General features: G+C 35.5%; 1 protein-coding gene across 1 annotated transcript in view; it reads right to left on the reverse strand.

The window, feature by feature from the left end:
• Positions 1-21,557, reverse strand: part of LOC148949380 (uncharacterized) — a 44,037-nt gene extending 22,480 nt beyond the window's left edge. Inside the window, exons 1-2 of the mRNA XM_089092939.1 lie at positions 21,409-21,557; positions 16,698-16,938 (exon numbers count right to left, since the gene is read on the reverse strand). Coding sequence (XP_088949065.1) covers positions 16,698-16,934 — 237 coding nt within the window. The 5' untranslated portion in view covers positions 16,935-16,938; positions 21,409-21,557. The remainder of the gene's footprint in view (positions 1-16,697; positions 16,939-21,408) is intronic.
• Between the last annotated feature and the right edge of the window lie 574 nt (positions 21,558-22,131).

The following is a 22,131-nucleotide window of genomic DNA, read 5'->3' on the forward strand; positions in this document are numbered from 1 at the left end:
AAAAAAAAAATTGATATATTAGGGAAATAGCTTGTAATGAGTAATATATTTCAAATTTAAATTCGTTTGATTCTATATGAGTATTTTAAATATTTGTATATTCTAAGGATGATATTTTATTAACTACTGCTTGTTGATATAATGAAAACTGATTCCCCATCATTAGACTATTGAATGAAGCTTCTACAGCGTGGTCCAAATGCATTTACACAGTTTATTGATATATCTATCACGACACGAAAAAATTATATTGTGGATATGCTTTTAATAACTAGTTTATAAATTTTGGACTTTTTTCCTAAGAAATATGATGCTTAAGGATGATTTACTCCTCTTTCTCTCTCAGAAATTTTTTTTTTGCTGATAGCTGAGTTTTATTGTGGCATTGAGAGAGTTAACACGTGACAGAATGTTCAATTAATTTCTATTATGTATGTAAACACAGGGCTGCTGCTCATCGTGTGAGAATGGCACTCTGAGTGAGGAGTATAATGAAAAGTGTGGATTCTGCGACCCGTGTAAATTACATAGATGATATGCTGTAAAAATTAAAGGTTGTAAGTCCTGTCGTGAAGAGGTGCTTGACTCTCATCCAAGAGGTCACCTATGTTCAAATTTTCATAATGATAAGTGCAAGCAGTGGGAGAGTAAATATCCCGGTCTGATTGGAAAGAATCCTAACAGTGATTTTAGTTTTTTTCTACGAGATTGGTATCGTCGTGGTTTTAGATTTTTCTGGGAGGAGGACCCGGGTCAACGATTCAACTGTTGGAACAACAAAAGAATATAGTTTCAACGTCATCTTTGTGAAGACACTGGGTGTTATGATTATAAGCCCACTGATTTTTATGTGACTATGACGGAATTTGATTCGACACTTGAGGACACTTTTTGTGAAATTTCTTCAAATAGGCAAATTGAAACATGTGAATTCTTGAGAATGACTGTGAATAGTATCATTGACTATACACAGAGATATGACAAGAGTGAAGTCACACTCTACTGTAGAAAATGTGACACTGACATTGCAATACATCAGAATCAGTACACTGTGAATTCAGATAATCTACCCGCAATCGTTGTTTTAGACAAAGACATAGTAGTGTATTAAATCTAAAGATTATAATATTCGTTTTTTTATAATGTATATAATTTTTTTTTTATTAATAAAAAAATTAAAAAAAAAAATTATAAAAATTTATTATTATTGCACAAAAAAAAAAATTAAAAAAAATTTTAATTATATTATCAACTATAAATTCGTTCAATTGAGGTAAGTCAACGTAGACATTGAGAAACTGCTTGCAGGTGTAACCACGACATTTTAACATGAAAAAGAGTAGTGCATGAAAGCCACATGTCTTAGTCGCTACATCCTGTACTCTTTGTTGATTTTGAATAATGGTTCTCCCACTGCTTTAAATAGATTTGCTGATGTATGGAACGTAGAATTTATATGATAGTCCAAGAGGGTAAAAAAATTCAATATTCTTCTATGTTCGAAAGATGCTAAGCCAATGGCTGGTCGTCAAAGTCGACGAACTACTATTAACAATGATTAAGATCTTGTTAACACTTGGAATTTTTTCAATCAAGTCCGAGGGTCGTCACTAGTACTTGTCGTGGGACAAGTCTGGAGCCAGACTAAATACATTGAGTATGTGATTTGTGTTCATGGTGCCAGGTCTCGTAGAACACTGCCATCGGGCGTGATTTCCGAATAGGTTTCAAAGTGACTCAGTGATATTAGCGTAATACTCTCAGTCAGAGCATCGGCAAATGCACACTCTAAAGATACGGTCCGTGTTCGTACTATACTCATAACCTGTGTCCTCGAAAAATCAAAAACAAGAACTCCATGATTTTTGAAAACATTGAATCGGTTATTCCATTCTCAAATAGTTGAGAATCATGATCACGGGATTGCATGGTCAACTCATACAGAGTTCTATAGGAATTTTTGTCAAACGATAGAGTGTACAGTGGTATACCATTCACTTTGCACACAAGGCTAAATAAACCGAAAAAATCAAAATCATGAGGGGATGTAGTCCAAGATCCAACGGCACTCCCACCCTTCACACAGGCCAACGCGTGTTTTAAAGGGATTTCTCCATTGATAAACTATTAATCAGTATAGCTACGAGAGCCAGTGGCTCTGTGATGGTGATTGATGATTGTATGCTGGACAAGATGTTTAATGTTAGTACCATTGGCTCTTATATTTTCCGCAGCTAATACTACAGAACTCAGAACCTTTTATTTTCGAACGTAGAGACTTTCCGACGTGATAATTACATTTGTATCGGGTACTGAAGGACGTATTTTTCTAAAAATAAAATTCGATGGTGACATCTGTAGCTTTATGTCGATCTTGACATTGGGGGGTAGCCATTGTGATATATTGAATATCTCGTGATTTAATTTTCCAATTAACTGATACTCCTGGGTCACTGCTGGAGTCAACTCTCCGTCAGTATCAAAGCATGTTTGAGATTCATAGCCCAGTAAGTGTCCTCTCATCTCCGTGTTTGACTTTGGTGTCATCATCATCAATTGAATGTCACTCGGATAGTTGGATAAATTATTGCTAATGCTCAACAATGTTCCATTAATAAATAAATTAATTTGTTTGAATAGGTTGTGTATAATACAGTTATCATAGGAGAGAGACGATCACCGTCATTCGGAGTTGTCTTATCTGACTTTTTCTTCACCACAACATTTAAATCAAAATATGTTGACGACAAATCAATGAAATAGTCGTCCTTGAACAATATTTGACATGGTATATTGTCAGAGAGGGGTTGGTGAGGGTGAAAGTGTTCATAATAGACATATTTGACGCTGACATAAACATTTTAAGCACAGAATATATTCAACGATGACGTGATTGATGGATATGAGTCCTTGTGAGTTAGATAGGTCATCTTAAGAGAAGAAATCCTTCTTTGATCTAACCATCTTTTTCTTTTTCTCCTTCTTCTCCTGACTATTGGACTTCGGTGTTTTATTTATCAAACTCCTTGTTTATGTCCTTTGCTTCATGCATGGCTTGAGACTGATGAGAGAATGACGCGAACGCATCCTTATCAATCCCTCCCCATTTTTTCTAGAATTGAATTGTTCACCAACGACTCTTGCTGAAGATCTAATATTTTACTTAACACTCTCCTTGAAATTCGTGGCAGACCCCCAGTCCTGTAGTGTGGAGGCAGCAAAATTTGACGCAGCGGGTACAAGATATTTTCTGTCAAGGGGTAGTACAGAACGAGAGAGCGTAGCAAACCAGCGACCAGGACCATAGCCAGACATTGTAGTACGCCCCTTGTAGTATTCCAATCCAGTACCTATTTGACGTAGACTCAAAGCACCAACATAACAGTCAATATCGGGACAGACAAATAGAATTCTTCTATTTTTCGTTTTCTAGGTGATTGTACAGTCGTCGTCGTTGACAAAATGTCAAAAATGAGATGCTCCAACTGCCAGTAATTGCTTACGATATTTTGTTTAAAATGATACAGTTCTGAGCTTTATATTGAAGATCAAAAGATAGGAAGTGCTCACGGGGCCATACTTTAACTGCTTTATATTGTATGTGTGAACATGTTCTTGATTGGTTTGTCGGACTAGAACTATTAGGTGGTAGAAATTTGAATTACCAACCCGAGATGTTTCCACAAATGAAGCGTAGAGAAATATACAAATGTCCGTGGAGAAGCTGGATGCATAGTCTGCATAGATAACTTGGTCCATCCCGTACACAGCTGCCAACATTTTCTGTCATTAATAATACGGTTTTTAAAACCAAGAACCTCACGTCAAATTCTCATTGAGGAATAATTCTTTCATTCTCAACATGGATTGAGCTAATATAAATTCTCCTTATGTTCCGATCGAGTAATTGAAAGTGAAACGCACCATTTTTTCGACTATGCAATTTTTTTGTTGATAACTCGACACAAGTCCCTCATGTTATCATGTTCATTGTATTTCAATCTGATAGGTGGATAGTTAGCTAGATTAGGTGCTTCAACTGATTTAGAGTCAAAAGTTGCCATTGCACCTTCATCACCGAATTCAAACGGTCGTATTTTTATTTCATGTTTACGATCCTTTCTCAGGATGTCATAGGTATTTTTGAGAATACAGTCGACAAGAGCCACTTCATATACACCGTCAAATTTGATGGCGGGGGAGAGTTTTGTCCAAAAATCACTTGTCGTATTCAAGTCGTTGTAGAGAGGATCAGAAAATTTGGACATGAAAGTTACATAGAAATCATGGGGCATTTTCAAGATCTTCAAAACTGTCCTAAGAATCAAACTCAGCGTTTTATCCTAGCCACTGAACTAGTACATGTTTCCTACCCACGCAAGTATAAGTCTTTAATATGTTTTAAATTTGATATATATTACTAGCATTTTCAAATTGTTGCTATTCATAGTCATAAAATCCACCAATAATTTCCTTATCTTTGGTACCACGCAAAAGATAAGTAATGGGTTTAGTGTCTAGTATTTTTGCCACCTTAAAAATTTCAGTGGGCTATAAGTAAGTCCCCTTTTAAAAAACATTAGTATTTATATGAATTCAGACCGTATAACCAACATTGAATTTTTTTTTCTTCTTATGAACACCCGACGATTCAGTGGAACTCTGTTTAAGAGATGTGTTATTTGTATTAGGATCCGAATGATGAACTTCCGTTGGCTTTAATTTGGACAATTATCAATGAGGTAGCGGAATATAAATCAATATGATTTTATATAGATCATGAATAAAAGCCGATGTATTTTTCAATGTACAATATCTTGAAATTAAAAGTCGAATAGTTCTTATCAATCGTTCGGCAAAAGCAGACTTTATATGACTCTTACTGTGATACATCTTTTTAATATTCTTCTATATTAACATTTATTACGGATTATTAAAATATAAAATTACGCGATAAGTGTGAATTTTTTTATACGTAAAATGGTGGATACTAATTTAAATTTCATGGGCACATTAAAAAAAACACTTTGATAGCTCTGGTCTTGACTAATCAGAAAGACGCGAAAAAATTCGTGCAATTATTAGGTTAGTTGACGTTTCTTCGAGTTATCTATTTCCTTAATCGATTGTAAGGATACCGGCGATCTTGATATGCAACTTTCCAATTTCTGTAGTTTTTCGATATTGGTTGTTGTGAAGTCTCTTTTTTCTCGGAAGAGTGCCACGTGTCCCAGTCGGTAGATGGTCTAGCAAATTAGGATATCTTATTCAAGCTAATTATGGCCTAGTGGTGGGGGTACTAAACATAAAAGCAAAACAAATATTTTCATAAACACCTTTCAGAACTTCAACCATTTTGAACGTAAAATCGTTGTGTAACGTCCGCTACCCTTTTGTAGACGGCCTGTTGGTGGTGGTGGTGGTGGTGACGTTGACTTGATACTTATTCGCCTTTTTCTAGCTCTAATTGGTGTACTCATATTTTACAAAATTTATTTAAAATCTTCTTATTCAAGTTCATTTTTTAATGTTGTCAAGGTTTTTTTTGATGATGATGATGATGACGATTACTAAGGTTCATTTATTTTTTTTAGAATTTGTATATTGAAAAAAAGGATTTGGTTTGCGTTCAATGTATTTATAAAGTTTTATATATGAGTATCAAATTATAATATTCATTTAAGATTTGTAAAAATATCATATATTAAATCAAGAGGATTATAGCTCTTGTCCTGAATTATAATCCCTGCCCCATTGCTCTCAACTTGAATGTGATCACTTTCCAAGAGATAGGCTAGGAGTCGTGTTATTTTTTGAAGAGAATAGTGGGGGCTTATATTTACAAATTTAATTAAACAAGAATACAATTCATCGTTCTTCAATTGTGGCCCAGCAACAGAAGCAGAATGCTGTGGATCTGATTCCTTCTTGGGATCAGCAGCAGCAGCAGCAGCAGCAGTGGGGTTCGGCAGATAGTACTTGTGTTTGTCCACTTGACGAAGTGCATATTGAAGTAAAATTAGTTGTTTATCATCCTCAAGTTAGTCATTGTCAAGTACTTTACCCAGAGTGCTCTAACAGTGTTAGACGGTTGTGAGGGAGAGTTATAGTGTAGTCCATTTATAGGGTTTTGACATTCTCTCTCTCTTTTAGAGAAAACTGTTTACAATTACTGTACTTATTGTCAGTAAAAGTGTGAAAAAGCGACCATCCGCCTGAAGAAGTCGTTTAATCTTGAAATTAGTTCCGTTATTTTTATATTCACCTTTAATTACACATTACAAATGTTGCTTTTCAATTTTCTTAAAAAATTATTGCAATTGAAATAAAACCAAGATAAAAATTAAAAAAATTTAGGATATAATATTAATGAAATCTTTTTCAAGAACATGATTGAGCATTTATATCCTAAGTAAAGGTGTTGAAGTGATTGGAACTGAAAAAAAATATATTTTTTCATGGTGCTTCTTTAGTGTCATAATAGCACATACTAGTTTTTTTTAGTCTTCACGGGGGTATATACTGTAATTTTATTGTAAAAAATATCTGTGACGACAAGTAGATCCTCTGGGTTATTTTGATTAAGATCCTATTTTATGTAAACATTAATTTGATTAGTTGCATGATTGTATGCGGATAGCATGAATTTGGGGGCTCCCGGGTAGAGTTGCTTAGTGAGAGTGATTAGCGACCTAGAATCACTAACAACTCGGTAGATGATATAGTATGTACAGTTAAATGAAAATGTTTCCATAAATTTGCTCTGATGGAAAAGATCGTTCGGAGCCAGAGTAAAAGAAATCTGTTTGTGATGAAAGCAACCAGTGAACAGTTGTAGCATTTCCTGGGACCATTGTTCAATAGATTCAGCCAGATCGTCAATGATCAACCAAGAGTTTTGTTCAATAATGCTGAAAACATCAAGTCCCTGTATGAATTGTATCTGCACCAACCCCGTGGTGGCAGCAATTGCCTTTATTTCATAATATGACTCCTGCCAAATACTATAGCAATAGTAGATTTTTTTCGGCTTTTCCGCAAATATTTTATCACAATTTTTAATTATTTTAGTTAAGAGTGTTGTTTTTCCCGACATTAACGGCCAACACAGAAACGATCTGACTGGTGTTTTAAATTGATACATGTTCCCTTCAACAGTTCACCTGGACAACTAACTGTAGACTATGTCCGTCTGATGACTAAATAATGTCCCTAATACTACTACTCCGTTAAATAATAATAATAATAATAATAACGAGAAGAAGAATAATAATAAAGAATAATATTTTATTTTATTATATACATAAAAAAGGTTACAATACTTTAAATAAAAAACTAAATTTAAAAATCCAAATTAAACATGAATAAAAAAAAAATACACTTTTTTTTTTAATTCATTTATAATAAAATATACAGACATTAAATCGCAACTAGAAAAAAAAAAAACTTAAAAAAATAAACTTTTTTTTTCTGTTTATTTATTTATAAAAAAAATAAAACAGTTTTTGGAATAATGCGCACTTGAAATATCATACACTTTTATTTACAACATTTTAATTTTTGGGGTCCCCCCTCCCCCCCCGGGGGGCGGGCCCTGCGGCGGCCGGGGGCGGGCCCGGAAGCGCCCGGCGCCCGGGGGCGGCGGCGGCGGGCCCGGGCCGGGGGGTTGGCATTATAATCAGTAAAATTATATTACTTTTCCAAACACATACCCACCCGCCACCACCAACCCACACCCCCACAGCCCCACACATTTAAAATTTAGTTAGATAGAAAAAAAAGAATTTAAAAAAAAAAACATACTTACCCAAAAAAACATCTACCCCAATTTATACTTTTTTTTTTAGTGAATTTAAGTTAATTTTTCTTTAACGAGTTTTGTTATTTAAAATGCAAAATAAAATCGGGCGTTTATTTAAAAATTTAAGGGTGGCCAAAACTTAAAACCAAACACAAGTAAAAATACTTTTTCTGATATGCTAAACATGGCATTTTTATAAACTCTCACAGTGTATCTTTTAAATATTAAATAATAAATAGCCATGACTTCCATCTTTGGCACTAATCAAAGTTCCGGACATGTTTTATCCAAACTCATGTTGAAATTATTTTCTAAATAGTGTGTGGGTAAACCCTTCCAAACTAGTGTGATATCCGTGCCGTGAGTTTTCACACAATATACCTTTGGTCCAGGAAAAACACTACTGGATATCAAATCGCTACGCGTGTCAGATTTTAACATTGACAATTGAATTGGGACCTGGTGTTTCACTAGCTCCGGGTAGAGGGATTCGTTCCAATTAGTATAGTCCATTCGTGAGCTAATGTACTCGCCATTTTCCAGATTATTCAATAGATTCTTAGTATTAACTTTTCACTGGAGTGAATCAGTGTCCCCGTAGTAAACTTGAACTTTTCCCTTCATCGTCCACTGAACCTTGCATACATTATAATAAAATGAAAACATGAGTTTCTTGGATATTTGGGTTAATACACATCCGACTTAAATATTTTTATTTAATAGAATTTTTCTTTTTTTGTGACGTAGGAGAACCAGATTTGGGTGTATGATTTTGAACGGTGTGAAGTTTGGATCCACAATGATTCATGTACAATATGTGGGGCTGATTACAATGTGACATAGACTTCTGTGTCGTATACTCTCGCATATTTTACAGAAAGCTTAATTCAAAATGAGTTTATATACTTCTTTTTAAACTTTCGTTTTCGCTTGTGAACGTTTATTAACAAAGGTATCAATAAAAGCTTTTATATAAGGCTTTTCATCAAATTGGAGGGCTCTCTGAATCTTTGTGACCATGAAATCATTGGACACCATCCATTTCAATAGCACGTGATGAACAACGATATTCTTTTTTGGGCTTAAATCGGCACTTTGTTTATGTTTTGAAGGGACCCAGTCAATACCACCGTCGTCTACTAAAGACAAATTGTAGGGGCTCAGACAGTCCCTGCCCACTGATCTTTGTATTCACAGAAAAAAAAAGCCCTTTACCGAGTCATGGATTTCCATATTTATTTCACCATAAATGTCAAAAAAAAATCTTTGCGCCCCAGTTTCCTCAAAACTGACAGTGTCGAGGACCTTCAAGGCCCAGGGAGTATCAAGCCAGTTAGAAGTGTCACATTGTAAACAGCAGTGAGACCTTGCCAATCGATAAAGAGAATTTATATCCAAAAAAACTTCGTCCGAATTTTGGTCAGTGTGCGGTCAACTCGGATCAGTTTTCAGGATACGATCCTTGTGAAAAACCTACCCCCCCCTAATAGATATCTCTTAAAAAAGATGCATATACACAATTGCAATCAGAACAATTTAATATTTTCTTATTTTAAGTATCAATTCCATAAACAACAGGGGATTTGAAAAATAATAAAATAACTACCAACCAAACTCACAATATATTTTATCCGTATTTTTGAACAAAAAATCCAGAAGATTGAGTATGTCACTGACCAAGTAAAGATTACAATAATCACACCCATATTTGCATCCGCACTGTACCAAAACCCTCATAGCAAATTTGTAGTCGTTCCTGGTACACTCACTCTCAGTAAGAGAATTGTAAAAAAATTCAATGGGCGGTCGTGACACCCCATCTAGCCTCAACCCTGAGTTGTAATAATCATATTAATATATACCCTTGCACGTTAATAAATCATAAATTTCATCATCGGCACCACACTGTTTGAGGAGGGGAACGCTATCAAAATTGTCACTCGTCTGCACCTGAATCAATTAACTTAAATATTTTGGGAAGAAGCTGAAAGAGTCTAAATAACGGATTTTATTCAGGCACGTGTTACCCTTGTCAATAGTTTTCCAAAAGAGTTCTATCAGTAGTGGCTCCTCTGATAATTTGGGTATGCTATTATAAGAGAAAGTACAATAGATTCATGCGTAATATACAACTTATCCGTGAGCAATGTGGGCCAACGCCGCAAGAACAAATTTCAAGTCATAATTGTAATTATGCGTAAAAACAGGTAGGAAATTTTGTTGTCTAAAGTTTAAAGTTGATGACTGAGGGGCTACTCCTATACATGAACTCCCTCCCAAACTACGGTCATGCAATACATGATCATGGTATATTAAAGTCCTCCTCCCCCCCGACCCAAACCCCTCATCAAATTCTCCCGTGCACACCCACCAAATGTAAAGATTTTAATGGCCACTAGGTCTTCTGTTGAGAGTGGCAGAGGATAGTTTGTATAGCGAATTCGCGAAATTTCAACGGTCACTGTTTTGACAAGACTTACCAATGACAATTACATGAATTCTTCACCGTCACTCAAGATCTCCACGACTTCCAGCCCGTGCATGAGATTATTGGAATCTATGTGTGCGTGAGCGTAAGATACCCCTAATGGCGTCTTGTATTTTAACTTGATTTGAAGTTGTGGGATAACACACATCTGTCAGCTTAGCCTCGCGGTCCAAAGAGATATTATTGCTCTGCAGGAGTGTGTTTTGAAAATTTTTAAAATGCAAAATCGCTCTATCTCCGCTTACTGTCTCTACAATCTGACATCAATGACGTTTACAGTGTTTCATGTGATGCTTTAAATTTAAATCAGAGAGAAATCTTGAGAGGCATGTTGGACAGTAATAACACACACCCCCACGCTCCCTTTTTACCCTCACATAAAACCCTACTAATATACGTAATTGGATTGAAATGACCAATTGAATCGGAGTCTGTGGGTGGGGTGTATAGAAGCCACACCCAATATTCTACTGATTCAATTGAAGGAGCCCGCACTGGAAATAATACACCCTTCTTATTGGAACACTGACCCTCTTCGAAGACTGGTTCATACTGTAGAACCTTGACACCAATCTTTAAATGCGCATTATCCCACTCAAAAATATCTATTCCTTTTAGTCTCACAGGAAATTAATCATTTAAAAAATAAAAATTTACTTTGGGGAACTTTGAATCCTCCCTCCCATTAACTGCCATTTCATCCAACTTTTTCTTAGATGCATCTATTTTAAGTGGTCTGTATGCCGCAATTAAAAACGCATACTTGAAACACTGCAGCCTCGTATCGAAACAGATTCGTTGTATCCCCCTACACCCCTCTAAATCTGAATGATATTTTAATTCAATTGCCTTCCCCGCATCCCCCCTCTTACAATAAAATCCTTTTTAAACCTACAAATTTTAACATTTAAACTTTCTAGAAATAAAACCAGAGATCCACTACCCCCCTTCTTATAAATGTACCACGGACTTTGAATACTATTAAACCAAATTAGAAAAAAAACCCCATAAATTTATAAAATCAGGTGAATTGCCCACTGCTCTGTACGGTGCGCAAGTATTTCAAATACTTCTTACCCATACTTTCATTAAAAAAAAATATTTTTAGTTAACTTCATGATTTTAAACTGACCCCTACTCCCCAAACACCCCGGGTTTGTTCAAGAAAGACTCTAATCGGATACGTCTAGGAATTTGTAATGGTCCGAGGGTCTTTTCTTATATCACCCGACACTCGAGAGGTGAAAGGGTCACCAAATTTGGTACTGTAGACCAATGTGTGATGCAAGGCAGAGTTGGAGAGAAAAAAATCCGGAAGAGGGGGTACTATTGCTGTTGTATTAGTACTACTTCTATCTATAGCATTAAGTGGAGCGGTGGCGGGTGGCAGAGAATTGTCAATAACACCGCACCCAGTCTGTTCAATCATATCGGGGGGATGTGACATGAGGTCCCCCAGCACATATTCTAAGGTGTTTGGAGACAATTGATCGAGCCAGCCTGTATTGTCCTCTGATCTAATTTCGTTATGAGGACTCAGTTCGGATTTACATGTAGCATCATCATCTAAATATTCGCGCATGGAACTATCCGCCCGCTCTGGGTCCTCAACCATGTCAATATCGTAAGTTAAGTCATCCATACCAGCCAGGCTCCCTCACACAAAAATCATGACTCAACCCAACCAATTCAAAGTCTAGCTACATGGGTTATCGTAGGAATGTTACTCGGCGGGGTGAGACAGTCTTGTTACAGTAAAGATACTTGTATCGCCAGTCGATGGTGCCACTTGTAATTATATATTTTTAATATGTAGAAAAAAAAAAGTTTTATTTTTTATTTGAAATAATCATTATTTTATGATTATTAAACTTTGTCAATTTCTAATAGTCATTTTCCCACCACCTGAACCATTAAAAGAAGAAAAAAAGTTACATTGCCTTATGTCTTTCATAATGTCAACTGAACATGTTAAAAAAAAAAAAAATATTTTTTTGTCGGGCAAATGTAGTATTATTAGAAGGGTAAGTTCGAACAAGAGAATGATAGAAAAAATTAATACCCATTCCGAGTTGAGGGGGTATCGGATTTCACAACACTGTTCAAAAAGAACAGTCTCAAATTCTTTTCTTGAAAACACCTAAGTGTTTCAATGAAATGGCCAAAAACAGCTTCATTCAAATAATGTTTCTTAACATTACTGCTATGACATATTTTGGAAATTGTCAAAAAACCTTTTTTCCTGTGTAAATTGCTTATTGAAGATAAACATCTGGCTATTTAAAGTCCACTTTGCATACGCCCCTACTTAGAATCCATATCGGATTAAAAGGCAGTGGTAGATCTGATAAGTATAGCGGATGTATTCAAATGCATTAGGGACAAAAATACCAGTCTAAAAGTGCGCGTTCAAATAGTTAGTTTTTTTTGTCTAAAAGGAATATTGAATTAGAACGCATCTTAGTTATAAGTTAAGAGGTAAGGTTTTTTGTTATAGAAATGCATGATAAGCACTCCTTTATTTATCGCTAATTTGGTTAATTAAAGAAAATTAAATAGCTTAAAAACAAATTTTAAGTTTTTAAAAAGCTATGCGCCTGAGAAAATTTTGTCTTATTTTTGAAAATAAGGATAGAAAAAAATTATGTATATACTTACAAATTCTGATTGGACTTCTATATCTGAACTCCTTTGTAATACTTGAGGGGGGTTTGCCATGGAGCCAACGCGGGAGTCAGAGGGTTCTGTCGCTATAAGTTGAGTGTTCGATGGATGGTCCGGATCGCGAGTAACTTTTCTAGCTAATTTTATACCATCTGCCATTGTAGTGTTTTTTAATTTCTGGTCGCAATATTTTTCATTCTACACAGAAGTTTTTTTTTTGCACTTAACGTATTCCTTAAAAAAAAAAAAAAAAAATTATAATTTTTCAAAAATGCATTTTGGTTTTTTTTAAAATAATTAATTTTATTTTATACATATTTATTTCAAAATAAGAGGTTTTTATATTGGGATGGAGGACCTTTTATAAACTGCTCCTCCCCCCCTCCACCCTCCCCCTCCTCCGTCCATGTGTCCGTGACTGTATTTGTACATTCAAAATTAAAAAGCAGTATTTGCGTTCCTTATTAAACACTATGGAGACTAATTTCATGTGAACGTAAAGTAAAAAGCTAAGATTTCAATAAATTGTAGACATAAATTTACATTTAAGAAGTGGAAAAGTTAATTAGCATTGCTCTGTCAATCCCTCTTATGAGATAATTATGTCCGTTAAATAAAAAGGATAGCTAACAATATTATTTATTAAATAGGGTTATAAGGTAAAAAATTTTATTTTTGAGTAAATGGGGGGTGAGGTTTTTGAATGCATTAAATTTCAGTAAGATATTATTCAATGCAGACTGGTCATTAAATATTTTAAAAAAAAAACACCCCTAAAAAAACAAGTGATAGTGATAAAAAAAAATCACACTGTAATAAAAAGGAAGCTTTTGTAACAATTAATACATTAAAAGAATCAACATTTTATTATAATCCTAATTTACTTATCGAAAGATAAGAACTTTTTTTTTCAAAAAAATCCTTAAAAAAGGCAAATTATCTTGATAAAAAATAACACCATAAATGCAGACTGGCCTGTAAGTATTTTCAAAAACATCCCTAAAAAAAAAAAAAACAAGTTTCTTGATATAAAAAAAAAAAAAAAAAAAAAAAAAGCCACGGAACTTGATAAAAAAGGAACTTTTTTAAAAAATATAAAAAATAAAAAAAAAAAATTTTATTCTAATCCCAAATTACCGATCGAAAAGCTAAGCACTTTTTTTCAAAAAAAAACATTCCCTAAAAGACCACTGATCTTGATAAAAAATCACACCGTAAATTTCAACCTATAAGAGAATTAGAGGTTTTTTCAGCTCCTAAAAACAACAGGCTTCTAAGTGTATAATTATCCCTTATTTATAGTTTAAGTAAATAATTTCTTACTCAACTTAATGAAAATTTATTTTTAATAATGCGAATATTTTTTACTCACCAGACAATGGTTAGAATTATCCATTTTTTTTCTATGTAATTACAAAAATGCTATCTCGAATATAAACAATTCGAAACTGAGGGAGACTCAAATATGGAACCTGATAATATACAAAAAAATAATAGGCGAGTAAAAAAGAAACGAGACACGCTGGTTTTTTTGAACTTATCAAAAAAAGACATTGAACTTTAGTGAACATTGCTCGCTCTCTGATGTCCTCAAAATGAGTGTCATAATAGAAAACATGTCTATCAACCCATGTAGAGTTCATTGTAATAGGCAAATGAGCCTGGTAACCCAATTACTTGAAAACCTACACACATACCCGATGCCTCAGGCGTAGGTTTGCGGGTAGGTTCTCAAGTAATTGTACGGTTACTACTCACGTTGAAAAATCAGCTGTAAACTTTCAGGGAACCAAGAGGGGCTAAGTCACCGTTTAATTTTGACTTAGGAAGACGGAAAGAGTTGAATAATAAAAAAACACAAAAAAAAAATACTGTAGGTATTTACGTTATCAAAATGCCATATCTGCAGCATCTCATAAATGGCTTTGGGGTTTGATTCGAAACTGTCGATGCTGTGGAAGGAGAGGGGGAGAAGGCTTTTTCAATTGTTGTGTTTAAGGGAGGAAATGTGAAGAGCAATAAACTTGTGTTTTAATCTGCCTAAGAGCTTCTGCAAGACAATACCCTGCGTGGATGCGTGTGTTCTTTTTATTATTATTTTTTTTTCATGGGTGATTGTATCGAACCAATGATACAAGAAGATCAGGAGAAAGCTCATTCAAACGGAAATCAATGGTTCTAGTCCCCTTTTTAGTGACCAAAGAGATAAGATGGCAATACAAAAATCTCCATCTTGCAAGACCGTACCCAGAGGTGGGATAGGGGGGTTTAAACCCCCCCTCCCCCGAAATGTGTTTTTGACTCGTAAAAATGTAACAAAAATGGAAATAAACAAATTTTGAATGCGTTTTTTGTGTTTTTTTTGTGTACCCCCCCCCCCCAAAAAAAAAAAAAACTTCTACTACTGACACTGCTGCTACTACTGCTACCAATAAAGCTATGGGTTTTAAGGTGGAAATTTCAGGGAATGATCGAAATGTTGAATTAAATTAAAAAAAACACATTATGTGCATACAAGTTATTAAAAGGGCGTATCTCAAATATCCCAGGAGCGGCTTAGGTTATGAATTTGAAACTTTCAGGGCATGTTAAGAAGAGATGTTGAACTAACAGAAAGGCACTATATACATATTACTACTGTTATTCCTAAGAACTTGTATTACTACTAGTACTAATACATCTGCTACTATCACTGCTACGACTACTACCGTTACTGATGCTAAAGGTATTAATATAAGACTTTCAGGGAGTGTTGAGGTGGAAGTGAAACTAAATCAAAACATACTACGGACGGAAGTTAGCGAAAATGCGTAGCAACTTTATCCAAGGAGTAGCTTAGAGAAGTAAGCTGAAACTATCAGTGCACGGTGAGGGGAATGTTGAACCAGCCAAAAGGTACTAAGTGCATGCTGCAACTACTTCTACTACCGTTTCAATTACTCTTAAGCTACTACTAATACCAATACTACTGCTGTTACTACTACAACAACAACAGCACCAGGAAAAACTCCAGGTTTTGCATTGGAACTTCGGGGAATATTTTGGGGATTTGTCAGGGCATGTTGAGTGGGACATTTAAGTAAATAATCATCAAATGTACTATGTGCTTTTAAGGTTGTCAAATAGGTGTATCTGCAATATCTTAGGAAAAATTAAGTGAATTAAGTTGAAAATTTCAGGGTAAGTTGAGGGGGATAGTTTATTAATATTTTTTCTATACTCAAGGCTATAGCACACTGGGGTTAGAATTCTGTCAGCCATATAGATCCCCAGACACTATGCAGATGTCTAATTCATATATTTGAACGTCTTCCCCCGTACCCATCAATTCAAACCATTATAACACAATTATCATTAAAGCTTGTTGCAGAATTTTATCCAACATAGTAAGCCAGAATCTCTATTATTGTAGAGAAAAACCGAAATAATTTAAAATATTCTTTTTTTAACCAAGGAAAATGTCTTTTTAAACAAACGGAAACTAAATTAAAAATGGATATGAAAAAATTTTGTATGCGCTTTTTGAGTTTTTTTTTGTGTACCCCCCCCTAAAAAAAAAATTTGAGTAAAAACCCCTCCAAAAAAAATTCTGGGTACGGCCTTGCCATCGGGTGAACAAATTTCTGTTTAAAAAAGTGAAGAAGTTAAAATGTATTTTAGTTAAATGTATTTTTTTTTTTTTTTTTACGTCACACAGTACCCCTTGAACAACCGCACCAGAGATATGCAGAAGAAGGTTCTTACCTTGAGAGGTTTACTGTTTACCAGTTGCATCGATCGTTTCTGCCAGTACCAAGGATCTGCTAGTTTGCCCTCGTTGAAATATTGTCGATCATATTGAGTAAATCGATGCCGAGGCTGAGTTTCTAGCCGATTTTCTTGTGATGATTGCCCAATATAATTAACAATAGGCTGTCCAGCTGTAAATTGGCTCTGCAACACTGATAACATCAACAAGCAACAGATATTTGATATAAACATCACCCTTGACAAAAAATTGCATCATATAATTTGTTAAATAGGATCTATGTCTACGTAGAATATTTTTATCTAAATTATGCGAGTAGCTAATGCGTATAATTGCGTATATGCGTATATAATGCGTATAATTTGCAGTTTCTGGGGTCACGGTCAAACTTCGTTTTTCTGTTATTTAGTTGTTAATTATTTGATGTCGCTTTTTTAAAGATAAGACTTTACATTTAAAGAGCCAACAAAAGATCGTTTTTTTTTTTTTTTTTTTTTATCACGGATTAACTTTTTAAAACCACATCTAAGTAGGAGCAAAAGAAATGCATTTTAATACAACTTCTTTACAATGGAAGGACTATTGGAGCTTCGGATGTGTATGTAATACCTTTTTTCAGTCTCCGTCCTAGACTTAGGAAATAAAAGAACAAACTCAACCCAAATCACGAATAAAAATGACTACTAGTGCTAGATTGGGTTCCACTTTCTGAGCCGTGAGAAAACACTTCTTTTCAATTATTTATAGTGTTCTAAGTTTATTAGAAGACACTTTGGCGATGGTTCCAGGGAAGCGTCACACATTTTAAGCGCTTTTAGATTCATCTCACTTGCACAGTAGGCTCTGGCTCAAGGACACACAAGAACCACTCTTCTTGGCCTAATGCACGAGTTATGCTCAGCCATGATAAATGCAGTGTGGTATTCATCAATTAGGCCCAAGGTCCCGTAACATCAACAAAAGCTCCTTAAAAATTTCTTGGAACCAACTTAACTCTTTGGGATAAAAAAAAAGAAATGCAGGAAAAAGCCAAAGTGCTGCTCCCGCATCACAATAACTACTATTAACGATATTTTGGTTGCCGTTCAAACCACCAATAAAGTATAGATATTTGTGCTTTGCTGAAAATTAAATTGATCGCTTAAATAGAATATTTTGTTTCACTATTTGTTTTTTCTGCACATTTGAAAAGACGGAAATACTACAGACATCCACAATAATAGACATTGAGTATGCATTTCGCAAATGTTAAACGTGTCGCTACTTTTTGAAATAAGATTTCTACAAGGATTTTTAGTTTGCTTGACTGTAGAGTCCGAATTAAAAAAATAACCCACGCCCTCTACCTCATACCCGCAGCATTAAAGATTGCAGAATGACACTATTCCACAAGTTATGCGTGGTTTCTACTGAAATTGATTTATAAGGGTTTCTAAAGCGTGCTGAGAAATTTTCAATAATCCTAGATGTTCTGATCGAAGCATTAGACACCAATTTTTTTTTTACAAGATGTGTTCATTACAAACGCCATTTAGGAAATACTGAGGGGTTAGTGACTTCATTGTTAAGGCACCTATCCCATCACAATCTCTAGAGGGTGGTGGCTCTCGCCAACCTTGGGCCTCAAATAATTTTATGCTCCCCAGGAGGGGTTGTCACGCAGCGCTAGTCCCTCCATGGTGACCCTCATGAAACAGCACCCACCAACTGATTTTCCTTCACAAAGTTTAAGAATGAGTATTTAAACTTAATTTTTCTTTAGTATTTGATTGTTTTGCCAACCAATCAAATTTAAGTTTTTTAGTACTTAAAAAAAAATCTGATTCAAAACGAACAGCCCTTGTGTTTAAGGAGTCGTTCTGAAAGAATTGAGACAAAAGGTCAAAGTCTAGCACAAAGAGCGGGTTATAGAAGAGGGGCAGGCTTCCTAATATACAGAATAATTTCTATTCGTTAGAAGTTTTAATGTTGCTCCTTGCTTTCAGTAGATTCTTTCACTTGCTTGCTTGCTTTGTTTAATTTCTGGTCATTTTTCAGATAATCCCAGGATATATACCTCCCTCTCCTTGGACAATCCCCCTTCCCCACGACAATTTTTCCATAGAAAGTTCCTCCCACGCAAAAACCTTCCCCCTAATAAATTACCCCAGGACAATTCCTTCCTCGCTGCGAATTCCCTCAAGAAAATTTTTTGCGGACGATTAGCCTACGTCTGAAAAATACTCCTTAACATACTTTAATTTGAAAAAAATGACTTGTTTCTTATTTAATTTGTGATCGTTTTTCAGGTCACGGTGAAATTCTCTTGCGCCGAAAGCATTTCTCCCCCCCCCTCCAGCACACAATTTTTCTCCCGTGGAAAATTTCCCCATTGAGAGATTCTCCTGGTGGTAATTGCTCTATGGAGAATTTCTCCCGTGGAATATCTTCCCACGTACAAATCCCCAAAGAATTCCAACTCCGCTGAACCTTCCCCCCAGACAATACCCCAGAGCATCTCCACATGTAAAATGAGGCCCCAGTTTAAAATTTCCTCTAGAAAGTTAGCGTAAACATAGGTTCTTTGATAGATTAGGCAGTTGTCCTCCTCTCTACTATGTAACAAACTGCTGATACTTCGCGATAATTGTCGATGCAGAATTTTCCCCAGACAATTCCATCTTTGCTGAAATCCCCCGTGGAAATTCTGCCTGAAAAAATTTCCTTAGCATACTGTCATTAGAAAAAAACTTTTATTTTATTTTATTTCTGATTGTTTTGCTGTCATGGGGGAAACCCCGCTAGATGGAAAAAACTTCTCCAGAAATCCCCCCCCCAGTGGATAGTTTCTCCCGTGCAAAATTTCCCCGTGAAGTATTTTTCCTGGCGGTAATTCCTCCATGGAGAATTTCTTCCGTCGATAGTCTCCTTCTCATGGAAAAATCTCCCAAAGAATTCCAACCCCGCTGAAAGTTTCCCGCGGATAATTCCCCCAGGACATCTCCACACATGAATTGGAGTTGCCAAAGAGAAAGTAAAACAATTAAAACACATTTTGTATATAAATTCTGCCAAATTTCCCCCTGTGTAAAATTTCCTCTGGAAAGTTCATCCCCGGAAACTTCTCTCCCAACATAAAATTCTCCTCAGCAGTAAATTTATCTTACCCACAGACCCCCCCCCCATATATGTATATCTCCAAATAACCTGTACTATATGCAAACAATGGGCAAACTTCATAGCTTACAGCCCTTCCTCCGAGAACTGTGGTGGGTCAAGTCATCCTGAAAGACATAGTTGTTGGATCTTTTGACTATGCTGAATAAAATGACCTTCTCAAAGTTTCAATCGGATGACTTTGGGGGATATTGGGTGTGGGAGGGGGGCTAGTTGCCCTCCAATTGTTCTGGTAACTTTAAAAGGACAATGAAACTTCTAATTTTGTGCAAATGAGTGCTCTTCCAATTTTGTGAGATGATTGGTTCGTTACGATTACTCCTGGGAAGAACAAAGGAAAAAAAAATACAAACAAACACACATCAGCGATCTTTCTCCTGGCAAAAAGTACAAAGTTTCGCATTTTTAAAGATGGGAGCTTGAAAACTCTATAGTAGGGTTCAGGGACCTACGAAGGGGGGTTGCCTCCGGGCCCCCCCCCCCCCCCAAAATCTCACGATTTTTTTCATTTTCCCATAATTTTCTGATTTTTCTCACAGAATAATGGGTTTGAAGGATTTGGCTCCCCCCCGAAACAAATTGGCCCCCCCCGAAAAAAATTCCTGCGTACGTGCCTGGTAGTGTTGTCTGATACCTTGAATCTCCAGCTACAATTTTCATTAAGATTCCTTGACTTTTGCGGGATGTTTCCCCCCTCTTTCAAAAATCAGGTAAATTTTCTCAGGCTCGTAGCTTTTGATAGGTTACATGAAACTTAATGAAACCTATATATTTGTAACCAGCATAAAAAGACAAGTCTTTTGGTGTATCTACTATTATCAAAATTCTATTTTTTAGAGTTTTGGTTACTATTGAGCCGAGTCACTCCTTACTTACAGTTCATTAGCAAGAACTTTTGATAATTATAAGACCTAGTTCCAGATATTTCTAAGGAAAAGGCCCTAATACAAGGCATTTATCAAGGAAATGAAATACATTTTTTGCAAAATTTAAGAGCTGAATATATGTTTTTAGTTTAGCAGCTCACCTTTCTGGAATTGAATTTCTGTATGGCTGCCTGCCCATTACATCCGAAGAGGATAGACAGGATTTAATGAAACGGGCAATAATATAAGTTGAATAGCCTGTGCCCAAATGTTTCCTTTGAATTTAAATTCTATAGTAAATGACCCTTAAACCAATGATGCAAAACGATGCAGAGAAATAAAGCGGGCATTATTTTATGGCAGATTAACTAAAATGCTTATTATCAGAGGGTACGTTTTTTTTAGATACTACGTTTAAGCTTAAAAAAAATTGCGAGCAGTAAGTAGGAATATTGACATGGGCTAATTTTGTTATGCTACGATGTCATGGCTTTTTAGATTCTTCTATTGTTGTTGGCAGGGTTTGATTTCTTTTAAAGAGATGTGTTTTTTTCTGTTTAGGATTAAGGTAGATAAATTCAACTGCTTTTCACTACGGCTAGAAAGGCTGAAAAGCCATGAAATTAGGTGATGCTGTTTTTAACGAGTCTAAAAAATCAGCGAAATCTGGTTAAAAAAAACTTACTTTGAATACGTATATCCTTTTCTAACAGATTATTTTTTGTTCTTCTTTTAATCTATCGTCTTTCCATTCGCTTACTAATTTTTGTCACCTCATGAAGAACAGAGTAGTGGAAAGCACAACAAGTAGCCCGCTTTTTATTCATTAGCTTAGCCATGATTGGCCAGTAAGTTGGGAAAAATTTCCTGGAAAAGAAACTTTATCTTATTGGTCAGAAATGATAAGCGCAAGCTCACGTACAACTATCGTTATTTACATTTCTTTTGACTTAAGCTTCTCCTCAGGCCTTTTCAAATTGAATGCTGGGATTATCCGACGGAATCATTATCTTATTTTTTTTAATCCAACTGGAGACTGGCCATGTTTTGTCATCAACGTCATGCTCCTCGAAGCTAAGTTTATAAATCCCAAAAATGAATTTCCGTGCCATAGTCATAAAATTTTTCGGGTGGCGGGGGGGGGGGGCTTCAGAAAAACCTTGTAATTACTACCCAGCAGTCACATATCTAGGTCTGGAAGAATATGAATGTAATCGTTTATTTTACGCTAAAAACATTTTCACTATAGAAAGCGATCTGCCGTCACCTCTGAGTCCATATCGCACGATTATTACAAAAATATTCAATCAAATGGAGAGACACTAGGAGTAAACCCCTCCATATTGGTTTGGAAGACCTTTCGTTGAAAGCTCAAAAATTTTGTCCAAAAATACTTTTTGAGAATTCA

Source organism: Artemia sp. Qi Xiang Cuo, chromosome 8 (assembly GCF_049724085.1).
Source record: "Artemia sp. Qi Xiang Cuo chromosome 8, ASM4972408v1, whole genome shotgun sequence".
Lineage (NCBI taxonomy): Eukaryota > Metazoa > Arthropoda > Branchiopoda > Anostraca > Artemiidae > Artemia > Artemia sp. Qi Xiang Cuo.